At 47.7% G+C, this 15,983-nt stretch overlaps 1 protein-coding gene across 1 annotated transcript in view; it reads left to right on the top strand.

Moving 5' to 3' along the window:
* The window catches only part of ACVR2A (activin A receptor type 2A), a 172,220-nt gene that overhangs the window by 132,808 nt on the left and 23,429 nt on the right, over positions 1 to 15,983 (top strand). The window contains exon 7 of the mRNA XM_030208861.1: positions 3,046 to 3,182. Coding sequence (XP_030064721.1) covers positions 3,046 to 3,182 — 137 coding nt within the window. The remainder of the gene's footprint in view (positions 1 to 3,045; positions 3,183 to 15,983) is intronic.

The following is a 15,983-nucleotide window of genomic DNA, read 5'->3' as shown; positions in this document are numbered from 1 at the left end:
TTTTATTTCTAGACAAACTTCCCCATGGAAGAATCCTCCAGTCTCTGCTCAGCCCTCATCTAATTCCTTAGCTCTTTATTTTGAGCAAAAAGTGACCACATTGCAGAAATCATTCTCCTTTTCTCAATAGGCATCGGTCCCTGTTGATGACATTGCTCTCTTAAATTTGAGCCTCTCCCACACACAGTCCTCATTTAATTTACCATCACTTACATCTTTGTCTCTTTTGGTAGCTCGCGTAAAACTTTCTCTTGTATTCTGGATCCTCCTTCTGACTGGTTTAGACTACCAAGGCGTTTCCTTATTGCTTTAGCACTAGCTATAATAAATCACAGTCTATCATCAAGAAAAGTACCTGGTACATGGAAGCTTGCCCTAGTCTCCAACTTTTGTTTTCTTTCCAAATTAACTGAACATGTATCTTGTCAACTTCAACAGCATGAAGTTTTAAATGCCTTTCATCTCAAACAATTGGGTTTCTATATACTACATAGTACAGAAACTGTTATAGCCATATTACTGAATGATGTATATACTACATTTGATAAGGGAAATATCTGTTTAATGGTCTTGTTGGATTTAGTTGATCACTATTCTACTTGCCAGGCTATGTTCTCTTGGAATCCAAGACACCGTCTATGCCTGGTTCTCAACTTTTTCTGTAGTTGATCATTCCTCAATGTCATCTCAGCACGCTTCACTTTACCTGTGGTGTTCCACAAGGCTCAGTCCTTGCCCCATTATCTCTCTATATAAAACGCACCTAATGAAGCCGGAAGGCAGCCTGAAACCGGAAGATGTAGTTGTGTAGATCGCTTTTTCCCCATGAGTGTCTGCCCTGCCCTCGTGTCACAACGTGATGACGTCGAGGGCGGAGCACTGACACCGAATCGGATCGCCCAAGCCCCGGCGCATCACCCAAGCCCCTACCCCCCCCCCCCCCCGGGCACATCAACCCCCTCGCCACCCGCAGCCGCCAATACTAACGCTGTCTGGCCGCTGCTGCTTCTCCTGTTGAGCAGCAGCGGCTGGTACAAAAAGAAAAAAGCAAAAAAAAAAGATTTTAAAACCTGAAACACACCTCCGTAGACAGCCATCTGGCATTGGCTGTCGTCTCTGCAGCCGCTGCTCCTCTCCCCTGCATGTCACTGCCCATGAAGGAAGACCCCGGAGGAGCGCAGCGACGTCAGAGGGGAGAGGAGGAGCGGCTGCAGTGACGACAGCCAATGCCAGATGGCTGTCTACGGAGCCATGTTTCAGGTTTAAAATCTTTTTTTTTCTTTTTGTACCGGCCGCTGCTGCTCAACAGGAGAAGCACCAGCGGCCGGACAGCTTTAGTATTTGCGGGTGGTGAGGGGGTTGATGTGCCCGGGGGGGGGGGGGGGGGGGGTGGGTAGGGGCTTGGGTGATGCACCGGGGCGGAGGGGCTTGGGCGATGCACCGAGGAGGGGGCAGGTGGGGCGGGTCACTTGATATGGGTGGCTGGAAGGGGAGGGGAGGGTCGATGGACATGGGTGGCTGCAGGGGGAGAGGAGGGTCGCTGGACGTGGATGGCTGCAGGGGGGGCAGGGAAGAGGGAGGTGGGGAGGGGGTCCTGAGACCAGATGGGTGGCTGCAGGGGGGCAGGGGACACAGAAGGGACGCTGCAGGGGGGCAGGAGGAGAAGGAGGGTCACTGGACATGGGTGGCTGCAGGGGGGGCAGGGAAAGAGGTGGGTCGCTGGACATGGGTGGCTACAGGGGGCAAGGGGAAAGGAGAGGAGGGTCGTTGGACATGGGTGGCTGCAGGGGGGCAGGGGAGAGGAGAGTCGCTGGACATGGGTAGCTGCAGGGGGAGAGGAGGCTTGCTGGACATGGGTGGCTGCAGGGGGGGGCAGGGGAGAGGAGGGTCGCTGGACATGGGTGGCTACAGGGGGGGCAGGGGAGAGAGGAAGGCCACTGCACATGCGTGGCTGCAGGATGAGGGTTGGAGGGGAGGGGGTCCTGAGACCAGATGGGTGGCTGTAGGGGGGGGCAGGGGAGACAGGAGGGACGCTGCAAGGGGAGAGGAGGGTTGATGGACATGGGTGGCTGCAGGGGGGGCAGGCGAGAGGAGAGTCGCTGCACATGGGTGGGGGCAGGGGAGAGGGAGGGGGTGAGGGGGGTCCTTAGTCCAGTCAGTCACTCACTCACTCTGTCTCTCACATACACTCTCTCTGTCTATCACACTCTCTCTGTCACACACACACACAGTCTCTGTCTCTTTGTCCCTCTCTCACACACAGTCTCACACAGATAACTCTGTCTCTCACACACTCTCCCTCACACACAAACACACACACACACACACTCTGTCTCTCTCATTCTCTCTCTGACACACACACTCCATCTCTCACACACACTCTTTCTGAAACATACACTCCGAGGAAAACCTTGCTAGCGCCCGTTTCATTTCTGACAGAAACAGGCCTTTTTTACTAGTTGTTTAATATTTTTCTTAGTCCACTTACCACTCTTATTTAGCCCTTTGGAATTAATGCTTTTTTATAATGCAGATATCGTACTAATTGACACCACGTATACCCAAAATATTAACCTTATTAAGATCCAGTCCTACCTAGACTCTGTTGCCAACTGTCTAGCCAACAATCATTTGATCTTAAACACTGCAAAAACTGTAGCCATTTGGCTGACAAAGTGCAGCACCATGTCTAAATAATAAATCCATCTCTTTGGTATCCCAGCTTAAAGTAATTAGGGGTCATAATCAGCCAGCACCTTAATTTTGAGGCACAGATCAATGCTGTCCTTAAAAATGTTTAATTTTTTTTAAAAAATGCTTTTTCCCCCTCAGATAATTTCGCTGTCTTAATTTTTATTATTTATTAAACTTGTACCAACTTTCAAGTTATTCTCACTTTGTGTACTTGCAGGATATTTCAGCCTTACAGATTTTGGTTTTAACACATTTGCAGATAGCCAATTAGTGGTTCAAACTATACTATCATAAGAAAATAAAGCAGTTTAAAAGTAGTGAAATTTACTGTTGAATTATTTTGATTTGCAGGGCTCATTGACCGATTTTCTGAAAGCAAACATTGTGTCATGGAATGAGTTGTGTCATATAGCAGAAACCATGGCAAGAGGTTTGGCTTACCTTCATGAGGATGTAAAAGAGGGTCATAAACCAGCCATAGCCCATAGGTAAGTAATCTGAAGTGGCGATCTGTAATCATAAATGACTATACCATAAACTGAACTTTTTTGTCACATGGTATTCCATTTGTGTGTGTATTATGATGTTAGTGACAAGGTAGCTTTAACAATGTCTGTACTTAAGCTTTGAAGAAGGGATTTCAGTTTTTTGTTTTCAAAACATTAAAGCATTGTAATTCTGTATTTCACAAATACTAATGGTGAAACTAGGCAACAAACACTGCTGTTTGCAGTTACTTCTGCAAATTATTGCTGTGTAAGAATGCTTCAGCTTAAGCAACTCCACTGAGTTTACTTTGTCATTCAAAGGCATAAAAAAGGCAGGTGTAACAGTACTTTAACAAGAGCCATCAGAAATAGATTATACAAAATGTGATGAGAATATCTGTCCGACTGTTTGGGGGGCAAAACAAAATCTGAACATTTAATGGAATGGGGTGAAACTTGTGGGGAAAAATGGTAAAAGACAGAGTGGTAAAAAGTGGCCTTAGCACACTCTTATGTGGGTCATTCCCACATGCTAAGGCCATTTTTCCCATTAGGGTAAAATGGCCGCAATTCCTATTTTTGGTTTTAATGGCCATGCACTAATTTTGCCATTAGCACGTGGCCATTAAAACAGGTTATATCCTCCAGTAGTGCACGCACATGGCTTAAATTACCGCAGGGTGCCTAAGCATACCCTGCGGTAACTCATTAGTTTATACCACAGCTTTGTAAAAGGGCCCTTCTGAGTTCCAAAATGAGCCAGATGGATCCAAGCATTCCAGAGAAATAAGCCCCCCCCCCCCCCCCCCCCCCCCCCCCCCCCAAAAAAAAAGCCCATTGCATTTCTATGGGAGGAGCAGTTCCAACTTCTACAACATAGAACCCAAGATAAAGTAAAACACAGCAGTTGGAGAATTTTCTTTCAAACTGTCTTTCCCTGTTGTCTACTGTCCCCCACAACTGATCCATTTATTGTGTATTGTGCTGACTTTGAGTAGCATACTATGCTATAATGTGTGCTATTATGTGAATACTTTTACTACCTGATCCAAGCTTTGGGTTTTTATTTGTGCTTGGCCACACCCTCCCTGCTTTGTACCACTTCCCTGTTCTAGGCCTTGCCTTTTAAGGTGACTCCTTATAAAAGAAAAATAACTCCATACAGTAATAGGATACAGAAAAGGATACTCATAGTTCCTTAGCATAGCAGCAGATGAATTCTGAAGCTGGTGGGTTGTGTCCCTGGGTTATGTCCATCTACCAGCGGGGTGGAGATAGAAATCACTCTACTAAACTCGGTCTTATAGGACAGCCAGCTCCTCCTTCATTCAGTATATCTCTATCTCCAGCAGGTGGTGGATGGTTTCACACTGTCTCCTGGATTCTTTTCTTTGGGGAGTTCCTGTCCTAGGTTGGCAAGTTCAGTTGAGCCTGAGGGTGATTGGGTGAGTGGTGCTATCTTTGGAGGGCATAATTGGTGGTCCCAGGTTCCTACCCCGCCCCATGTTCCCTTTGCGCCAAAGCCCATTGCCTGTTTTTTGCCTGGCCCTTCCTCACAGATAACACTGAAGGAAGAAGCAGGGCAGTTGGGGCAGTTTGACCCCTTGTTTGGGGTAGCTGCGCCTGGGAGGGTATCCTGTGAGGCATTTGTGGGGATCCCCTATCTGAGGCAGAGATCCCCAGGGCACGAAGGCTTTGTTGATTCTTGGGGCAAGTGGTCCTTTAAATTTGTTAGTATTGTCAGATCACGGCTGCAGGGAGCTTTGGAGTATGGCAGCAGAGGCCGTTAAAAGATGCTTCTGGCGCAGTAAATGGCAGTAGGCCGCCAGTTTATGCCTGACTGGGTGCTCTGACGCATTGTGTGGAGGCCTTCCTTCCCGCCAATCAGGCGATTTCCCACGTGGGACCATGTGGCGCGTTGGCACAGTTTGATCTTCCCACCGGCATGGCTTCTCAGCCGGAACCCGCAGTTTGCATATAGCAGGCTCATTTGGACCTGGGTTCCATCCTGGACTCTGTCACTGCACGGATTATTGGTGGGGGAGGGGGAAGGGCCTGGTTCTTTGCAAGCTTCTTGGGGAGAGGAGGTGTCCAGGGTTTGTCCTTGCATTGCATCAGGTCTTACTGAGGCGGTCTTTCCCACAGACAATAGCCTCTTTCGCAGTCCATCCTGGCTGGGGAGTGTGTGGGATCTGTAGCCTTCGGTGCCACCGCCTTTCAAGGACCCCTCACAGAAGTTGCAGTGGATGACGGCTGCATCTGAGGTTGGGGGCCCCCTCCCCCACTCACTCAGAGGTTCTGTCAGTGACCTTCTTTGCCCATCCAGGCTCGAAGAGCTGGAAGTGAGGGAACTGGTTCTGGAGGAGCCAGATGACCCTTCCACAGTCCACATATTTCATCGGGATGAGTTGCCTTCCCTGATTTTTAGGGCCCTGGAAGCCCTCAATATTTTTTGGTCCTGAGGCTCAGGTTTCTTCTGTGGTTAACCTGAAGATGGTGAGTATGTGTAACCTGTCTAGGGCCTTTCCTGTTCAGAAGTCCATCCAGGAGCTTATTACGGCATAATAGACTACCCCAGACTTGGGCCTCAAGGTGGCTAAGACAATGTCTCACCTATACCCCGTGATGGTGAAGTCTCTGTAGAAGTTTGCATTGCCCAGGGTGGACGCCTTGTTGGCGGCTGTCACAAAGCAAACCACTCTTCAGTCAAGGGTGGCGTGTCCCTTAAGGATGTGCAGGATAGGAAGTTGGAGGCTTCGTTGAAATGCTCCTTTTAAGGTCTATGCTCTCGCCCTCCAGACCTCAATTTGTGCCTTAGCTGGATTCCGCAGGTGGCAGAACAGGATCCAGAGATGCTTCCAGCCTTGTCCTCTCTTCCGCAGATGCAATCTGCTCTTGCGTATTTGACACTTTATGACCATCTATCTACCTCAGCCAGATAGATGGTATTGGCAGTCACTTCCCGTCTGCTGTTGTGGCTTCACTGCTGGGTGGCAAATGTTGCCTCTAAACAACATCTCACTAGGTTGCTCTTTTGGGGTAAGCTCTTTTTTGGGGAGGATTTGGAGAAGCTGGTGAAGGATTTGGGGGGGGACACTAAGTCGCATCAGCTCTCGGAGGACAAGTCTAAGTCTTTATTTAGGTCAGGGGTGGTGAGACCGTGTCTCCAGCATGTGCGGCAGTATTAACCGGGTAGGTCCTCATCAGTCTTTCAACAGTCCAGATTACTGCATCGCTCTTCTGTTGGAATGAGAAGTGGGCTTCCAGGGCATCCCTCCATCTGGTACAAGTGGCTTACCCTTCCCAATGATGGGGCACTGGTCCACTCTTCCATAGGATAGGGGGCTGGCTGGCTCTCTGTTAAGAGGAACAGACCAGTGTTACCATGGATCAGTGGATCCTGGATATTATCAGAGAAGATTACAAGTAGAATTCTCCTCTCCTGTAGGAAATGTTTCCTTGGATTCCCCGTGCCACAGTTCTTCAAAGTGTCGGGCAGTTGAGTCCACCCTCCGGTCCTTGTTGGATCTGGGGGCAGTGGTGCTGGTTCCCTCCCACGAGGTGGGTTGGGTCGTTACTCCATCTATTTCATGGTACCCAAGAAGGGTGGTTCTTATTGGCCGATGTTGGACCTGAAAGGGTGAATCATTTCCTAACGGTCCAGCTTTTCCATATGGAAACGTTGCACTCCTTGCTGGCGGCGGTTCAGCCAGGGGAGTTTCTTACAGCCCTGGCCTCAAGGAGGCCTATCTCCATATCCCCATTTGGCCGCAGCACTGGAAGTACCTTTGATTTGCCGTCTTGGGGCTACACTTTCAGTTTCAAGCCCTGTCATTTGACCTTGCTACATCTCCCCAGGCCACCTCCAAGGTCATGGTGGTGTTAGTGGCATTTTTGCAGAAGAAGGGCATCAAGGTGCATCCCTACCTCAATGACTGGTTGATATAGGCAGCGTCACAGCAAGAGAGTGGGGTGGCCACTTTCAGGGTGATTACTGTTCTGCAGTCTCTGGAATGAGTGATAATTTTACCCAGAATCATCTGACCTTGGAGCACCTGGGGCTCATTTCAACACGTCAGGAAGGTGTTTCTGGTGGACCACAGGATGTCCAAGCTTCAGGAGCAGATTTGTCGTCTGTTGAATATGTCAAGTGCTTGCGCTTGGGATTATATGCAGGCTCTGGGGTACATGGCAGCAACTCTGGAGGCGGTCCTCTCAGTGAAAGCGCGCCTTCGTCTGTTATAGCAGGTTCTGTTGAGTTGCTGGTTGCCGGTGTCACAGGATTACCAGACTTGTCTCTGTTGGTTGCCATTGGCAAAGTGCAGCATGAGCTGGTGGCTTCATCCCTCCAATTTGAGCAGGGCAGGTTGCATTTGGCTTCTCCTCAATGAATAATGGTGGTGAAGGATGCCAGCCTTTCGGGCTGGGGGATTCATTGTCTCTACCAGTATGTGCAAAGCCTCTGGTCATCGACTGAGGCAAAATGGCGGCTGGAGTTTTGGGTGATAATGTGTGTGCTGTGATCTTTTCAGTCCGTGCTGGAGGGCAAGCCGGTTCGGGTCATGTCATAAGTACATAAGTAAGTACATAAGTAATGCCATACTGGGAAAAGACCAAGGGTCCATTGAGCCCAGCATCTTGTCCACGACAGCGGCCAATCCAGGCCAAGGGCACCTGGCAAGCTTCCCAAACGTACAAACATTCTATACATGTTATTCCTGGGATTTTGGATTTTTCCAAGTCCGTTTAGTAGCGGTTTATGGACTTGTCCTTTAGGAAACCGTCCAACCCCTTTTTAAACTCTGCTAAGCTAACCGCCTTCACCACATTTTCCGGCAATGAATTCCAGAGTTTAATTACACGTTGGGTGAAGAAAAATTTTCTCCAATTTGTTTTAAATTTACTACACTGTAGTTTAATCGCATGCTCCCTACAGTGTAGTAAATTTAAAATGTCAGACAATATGATGGCAGTGGTCTACATCAACCAGTGGGGCAGTACAGGCGGAGAACTACTTGAAGTACCTCTCGGCAGTGCACATCACGGGCCATCTCAAAATGAGGGCAGATTTTTTTTTCAGCCAGCGTGTCCTGGAGCGGGGGCTGCCTTCTGGCTGATTGAGCAACTATGGAGCATACTGGTGATGGATCACTTGGTGACCAGGAACAATGCGAAGGTGGCCCGGTTTTACAGTTGCAGGAAAGATTCATGCTCGGAGGTACTGGATGCTCTGCTTCATCCTTAGTCATCTGAAGGGCCATCTACATCTTCCCCATGGCCATTGATAGGCAGGGTCCTTCATTGGATCCAGCAACATCGGGGCCTAGTCGTGCTGGTGGCCCTGAACTGGGCTCAGCATCCGTGGTATGTGGACTTGATTCGACTCCTGGTGGACATGCCGCTGCATCTTCCCATGGCTGCAGATGGAGGGCACATCCTGCTTTGGTCTTACGGCTTGACCATTGAGAGGTCTAGACTGAGAAAGAAAGGTTATTCAGATCCAGTCATTGCAATTTTGTTGCAGGCGTGGAAGAGGTCTACTACAACAGCGTATGCACGCATGTGGCACACCTTTGAGGCGTGGTTCTCTTCTTGCCACAGTTGGCCTTTTTGTAGGAAGACCTGCGGAAGGGACTGGCCTATAAACTCACTCTGGGTGCAGGTCGCAGCATTCGCTTGTTATAGGGGTTGCATGTTGGGGTACCCTCTGGCTTCTCATCCGGATGTGGTATGTTTTCTGAGGGGGGTTATTTGCCTCAATCCGCTGTTTCATCATTTGTCCTCAGAAAGAATCTTAACCTGGTGCTTAAGCCAATGCAGCGGGTGCCATTTGAACCACTACTCAAGGCCTCAAGATCGCGCTCTGAAAATGGTGTTTCTGGTGGCATATGGCGTTGGCCCCTTGAGTCTCAGAGCTTACAGGCCTTGTCGTGTTGAGCTTTTCCTTCGGTTCACTGAGTCAGGGGTAATGGTATGGACAGTGCTGTCCTTTTTGCTGAAGTTCTTTCGGTGTTTCATGTCAATCAGCCTATCTTCTTGCTTTCTCTTCAAGATGAGGATCATCCAGCAGACTTTGGGATCTTGCGGTGCTTAGATATTAGCAGGGCTCTGCTTCGGTACCTGCAGGTCACTGATGATTTCCTGCGGTCAGATCATCTTTTAGTGCTGCTGTCGGGACCGAATAGGGGCAGTGCTGCATCAAAAGCAAAGAGAGATGGATTCAGGATACAAATGCCTCGATATATCTGCTGGCAGGGCATAGCTCTCTGGTTTTGCTGCAGCCGCATTCCACCCATGCACTGGCCAACTCCTGGGCAGAAGTTTGGGCTTTTTCCCTGGAGGAGATTTGTAGGGAAGCTACTTGGGCATCCCTACATACCTTCTCCAGGCATTACTATTTGGACGTGGCTGTGTGGCATTGGTAGATGGACACAACCCACCAGTTTCTGGATTCATCTGCTGCACTAAAATAAAGAAAATTATCAGGTAATATATAATTTTGCCTTGTAGAGACATACCATTTGTTCTTTCACTGTCCTGTCAGCCAATTAAGGGCTATATGCCTTTTCAAATAAGTTACTGGATACAAATTCCATAGAAAAGGTGCAGTTCAGAAGAAGGCACCATAGCAGAATCTTTCAAACGTTCTTCATGAGGGGAGGACAGATGAAGGCAACCATCATGTTATGGTCTTAAAGTCCTTAGGGCTATGTGGAAAGCAGTGAGAGAGGTAAGCAGGTTGATCCATGTACGATGCTCTGAGTTAGTCAATTTTTTTTTAAATTGTGTATACAATTGAATGGGGAACCAGTGGGGTTATCTGAGTGGGGGGGGGGGGGGGGGGGGGGGTGTCACGATTTTGGAATATGCTGCTCTCAAGATTATGATGAGTTTACCATCTTATTCACTTTTTAGAATGGTTTTTAAAACTTATTTGTTTTATAAGTAATGAGAAATTAGAATTTTGGCTGGCTGATGCTACCTTTGTATAAAAATAATTTTTGTAATTCCCTCTAATGTAGAGACTTCTTATTCTGTTAACCCCTGTGAATCCTTTTTGGATTCTCTCTCTCTCTCTCTCTCTCTCTCTCTCACGCAGTCACGCTTACACACACTCTCTCAAACATACACACTCCGAGGAAAACCTTGCTAGCGCCCGTTTCATTTCTTTGAGAAACGGGCCTTTATTTTTTTTTTTAACTAGTTTTATATAAAAGAACCAGAAGAGTTAACCTCAGCTGATGAAGAGCCCTTCTAAGAATGCCTAGTAACACTATACAGATTAGTAGTGATAGATGTAGTGTTCTTCCCTACCTCAGGCATAAATATGACTTCCACCCAAAGGATATTTTTATAGTGCACTCTTCTTTCTGCATGTTAAAATAAAAATCTGTTTAATCTCACATACACAGCAAGGGTGGAAGTGGGACAGTACCAAGTAACCAAGGCAAACTACTGGTAAAAAAAGTAAAATTATGTCTTACCTGATAATTTTCTTTCCATTAGTCCCTCAGATCAATCCAGAGACTTGTGGGTTATGTCCCTCCTCTAGCAGGTTAGATAGAGAGAACTCCAAAGTTCACCACAAGAGGGCATGTGCAGCCAATCTAACTTCAGTATAACGACACCAAAGCAGTAGTAAACTTCCATAGAACTATAAAACACTCTCCTGCCTCTGAAAATAAAATTGGGAGAAATCTCCAAAATGGCAAGAAATAGTCAACGAATATATAACACCTAAGAATATCTGAAAACCGTTCTAACCAAGGAACGTGAACAGAACCAACTGAATCATAATGAATCACAATGAATTCGAGCAGACGTTATCAGAGTGAAAGCCAGGGAGGGGCTCTGGATTGATCTGAGGGACTAATGGAAAGAAAATTATCAGGTAAGACATAATTTTACCTTCCATAGCGTCCCCAGATCAATCCAGAGACTTGTGGGATGTATCAAAGCAATCCTCATCAAGGGTGGGACTGTACAATCCCAGCAGACAAAACTGAGGCCCTGAAAGACGCCTCCCGCCGCGCAGCCACATCTAAACGGTAATGCTTTGCAAACGTATGCAACGAAGACCAAGTCGCCGCCTTACAAATGTCCTCCAATGGCACCAAACGAAACTCCACAAAGGAAGTAGCCTGAGCTCTAGTAGAATGTGCCCGTACACGGAGAGGAGAAGACTTTCCCATCACAAGGTAAGCTGATGCGATCGCCTCTCTAAGCCACCGAGCTACTGTGGCCTTAGAGGCCATGTTCCCTTTCTTATGACCTGCAAAAAGCACGAAAAGATGATCTGAATTCCGAAAAGAATTAGTCGCCTCCAAATAATAGAGCAGTGCTCTCTTAACATCCAGACATCGTAGAGCTTGAAAGTTGTGTGGAAAATGTTCCCGCTTGAAAGATGGCAAAACGACCTCTTGGTTCATGTGAAACTTTGAGACAACCTTCGGAACAAAAGATGGGACAGTCCTTATTGACACACCTGCTTCCGAAAAGCGGAGAAAGGGATCCCTGCACGAAAGCGCCTGAAGCTCTGACACCCTTCTAGCTGAAGCCATTGCTACTAAAAATACGGTCTTCAATGTAATATCCTTCAAGGAAGCTTTCTTCAAGGGTTCGAAAGGAGATCGTTGCAGGGCCTTGAGAACCAGATTCAAATTCCACTCTGGTACTACTTGAACTCGAGGAGGTTTAAGATGTCCTACTCCTCGAAGAAATCGCACTACATCCGGATGCGCCACTAAAGAGTGACCACTCACAGACCTCTAAAGCACGCCGCTACCTGTAACTTTAAAGTACTTACTGACAGAGCTTTATCCATTCCTTCCTGCAAAAAGGCCAATATGGACCTAAGAGGAGCTGACTGGGGAAGTATGCCTGCCGAAGAACACCAAGCAACAAAAGTCCTCCAAACTCGAGAATATGCTGCAGAAGTAGATCGTTTGCTTGCCTGCAACATTGTTCGAATAACTGCCTCCGGGTAGCCTTTACGCCTCAGACGCGACCTCTCAATAGCCAGGCCGTAAGCCCAAACTGGGCGTAATTGTACATGACTACCGGACCCTGATGAAGAAGATCCGCTAATGAAGACAGATGCATCGGCTCGTCGATCAGAAGGTGAATCAAGTGCGCATACCACGGATGCCTGGGCCAATCCGGCGCCACCAGAATCACTTTCCCCAGATGCCGAGAGATTTTGTTGATTATTCGACAGACCATCGGCCATGGAGGAAAGACATACAGAAGCTCTAATGGCCACTGCTAAAGGAGAGCGTCTATGCCTTCGGACCCGAACTCCCTGCCTCTGCAGAAAAAGCGAGGGACTTTGGCATTGGAGAAACGAGCCATCAGATCCATCACCGGGGTCCTCCAGCGATCTGAGATTTGATTGAACGCCTGCTGAGAGAGTTCCCACTCCCCGGCATTCAACTGATTCCTGCTGAGAAAGTTGGCCTGAATATTGAGTACTCCTGCTATGTGAGCGGCCGATAGAAGTGGAACATTGGCCTCCGCCCAGGGGCAAAGAATGGCCGCCTCTTCTGCCAGTGGAAGACTGCGAGTCCCCCCCTGTCGATTGACGTACGCCACTGCTGTGGCATTGTCTGAGAGAACTCGAACCGGACGATTTCTCAATAGATCTTCAAAAGCTATTAGAGCTAACCGGATCGCTCGAAGCTCGAGAAGATTGATTTGCAGCCGGGACTCCTGAAGTCCAAGTGCCCTGAGCTGAGTGCCCGAGACAAAGAGCTCCCCAGCCCGCTAGACTCGCATCCGTCGTTACTACTCGCCAATCTGGCGTATCCAATGGCATGCCTCATGTCAAATTCTCCAACTTGAGCCACCAACGGAGAGCAAACCGAGCTTGAGACGTCCAGGGAAGGCGAATTGCATAATCCTCGGACAGTGGAGACCACTGGCTGAACAGATGCCATTGCAAAGGACGCATGTGACTGCGAGCCCAAGGAACAACCTCGATTGTTGCCGCCATTGAGCCCAGAACCTGAACATAGTCCCATGCTAACGTAGCCGGACTCTGCAGGATGGAAGAGATTTGTTTCCACAGCTTCATGCGCCGTAACTCCGGAAGAAGAACTCGACCCTGATTGGTATCCAGGCGTACTCCCAAGTACTCCAGAGCTTGAGTCGGGCAGAGATGACTCTTTTGAAAATTTATTACCCAACCCAGAGACTGTAGGAGATCTATCACGGCCTGAGTCGCTAGCAGACAGTGATCGTGAGACTGAGCGCGAATCAGCCAATCGTCGAGATAAGGATGAACTTGCTATCCTCTGGCTCGCAGATAGGCTGCTACCACCACCATCACTTTGGAAAAGGTGCGTGGTGCCGTGGCCAGACCAAAAGGCATAGCTCTGAATTTTAAATGCTGCCCTAGTATGGCAAATCGGAGGAACCGTTGGTGCAGAGGCCAAATAGGAATGTGTAAGTATGCCTCTTTCAAATCCAGTGAAGCCAAAAATTCTCCTGGCTGCACCGACCGAAGTGTTTCCATCCGGAAATGTTCTATTTTCAAGGCTTTGTTGACCGTCTTGAGATCCAAGACAGGTCGAAAGGACCCTCCTTTCTTTTCTACTACAAAGTAAATGGAGTAGCGACCTCGACCTATGTCTTCCGAAGGAACAGGCACCACTGCGCCCAGACGGATCAGTTCTCCCAACGTGTCCCTTACCGCTGCGGTCTTTAGTACTGACTTGCAAGGGGACTCGAGAAAACTGTCTCTTAAAGGACAAGCAAATTCCAATCTGTATCCGTCCCGAATAATGTCTAGGACCCATTCGTCCGTAGTTACCCTGGTCCATTCCTCCCCAAACTGAGACAGCCTTCCTCCTATGGGTGGAGAGGGCTGGACCAGGGCCCCATCATTGGGCACCTCTTGCAGCTTGCTGATTTCTGGCAGGTGGGGAGGAAAGTGTGCGGCCCGAACGAAAGGACTGCTGTTGTTTTTGAGAAAAACGTGGTTTTTGAAAATTGCCGACCCTCCCGGGTCTGAATCGTTTTGTATCTTTAAAGCGCGGACGGAAAGATTTCGTCTGAGATTTTGACTTGTCTTCTGGCAAGCGACCTTTAGAATCTCCAAGATCCTTAACAATCTGGGCCAATTCCTGACCAAAGAGGAGTTTCCCTTTGAAGGGAAGCCTGGCCAGTCTCGACTTAGAAGGCAGATCAGCGGCCCAATGCTTTAACCAAATCCAACGTCGAGCCGAAACTGCGAACGATACTCCTTTAGCAGAAGCTCGGAGAATGTCATATAAAAGATCCACCAAATAAGCCAACCCGGACTCCAGAACTGGCAAAACATCTACCAACTCGTCCGGTAAAGATGCCTTTTGGACCCAAGACAGGCAGGCTCTGGCCGCATAAGAACCGCAGACCGCGGCCTGTAACGTTAAGGCTGATACTTCAAAAGAAGCTTTAACTGCCGACTCAAGCTTTTTCTCCTGCGGGTCTCTGAGAGCTGCACCTCCCTCTACAGGCAATGCCGTTTTCTTTGCCACTGCTGATATCAGAGAATCTACCGCCGGGAGACGCAAAGAATCTAAATCCTCCTGTCTCAAGGGACAGAGCCTAGACATTGCTCGAGCCACCCTTAAGCTGGCTTCTGGGGAATCCCATTGAGCTTTAATGAGTACATGCATTGCCTCATGAATATAAAAAGCCTTAGAGGAGGCTCTAGTACCAGACATAATGGAAGAGGTGAGCACGGGAGGAACCGCGGACTCTGGGGGAGACAAATTCAGCACGTGCAAAGCTTGAATAATAAAAGGAATGAGCTCTTCCCTTTTAAATAGCCGTGCCACGTTATGCACCCTTCTACCTGCTAGATAGAGAGAATACTGAAGTTAGATTGGCTGCACATGCCCTCTTGTGGCGAACTTTGGAGTTCTCTCTATCTAACCTGCTAGAGGAGGGACATAACCCACAAGTCTCTGGATTGATCTGGGGACGCTATGGAAGTTTATTTTGTACACCTTTTACTAGTAACTTTCCTTGGTTACTTGATACTGTCCCACTTCCACCCTTGCTGTGTGTTTTTTCTGCTTTTTTCCTGTGGAAGTTGCATGGACCCCTTTTTGGTTTTTTTTCTTAATCTTACATACAACCCTTAAGTGAACTTTAAGAATGTTTATAAATGGCACAATCTTATATGTCTGTGCTGAATTTTTTTTTAATTGTTCTAGTTTTATCAGGGAATATTTGTTGTAATAATTCCTTTTCTGTTTTTAAATGGTTTACCTTTATGTGTTTGTGTGATATATTTTTGATGTTTGCTTCCCTTACTTCAAATTACTAGGGAATGCATGGTCTAAATATGTTGAATAAAAATGTATAGTTAGTCATGTTTGATTCAGAGAAAAGAAAACTTGAACATTTTACCAGCTTTGAACATAGCTGCATGTTACCCACGTTGCTTCTTTTCTGATGCCTGCACAGGTGGTTTCTTTGGATCTGCTGTTTTGGGCTGAAAATTTAAATGCAAAATGATAGCAAAATCCTGACAGCTTCTGGATTCAGAGAGGTCTTTCTTTTTTATTCTTTCCAACTCAGTAGAAGTTGTAAAGAATTATACAAAAGGGGTCAAGTATATCTGTTTATGTCTGTCCATCTGGGGGCAAAATAACATTCTGAAAGTTAAACAGAATGAGATGGACCTTGGCATGCGGGGAAAAAACCAGTAGAAAGATATGAGTTCAAAAGTGGGCCAGATTACACTGGGGGTTCCAGAGATATAAGCTCCCTCCCCTTCAATGAATGAATTTATGTGGGAGAAGGAGCTTCAGT

This window comes from Microcaecilia unicolor, chromosome 7 (assembly GCF_901765095.1).
Source record: "Microcaecilia unicolor chromosome 7, aMicUni1.1, whole genome shotgun sequence".
Classification (NCBI taxonomy): Eukaryota; Metazoa; Chordata; class Amphibia; order Gymnophiona; family Siphonopidae; genus Microcaecilia; species Microcaecilia unicolor.
This window is presented reverse-complemented; position numbering and strand designations above follow the sequence as displayed.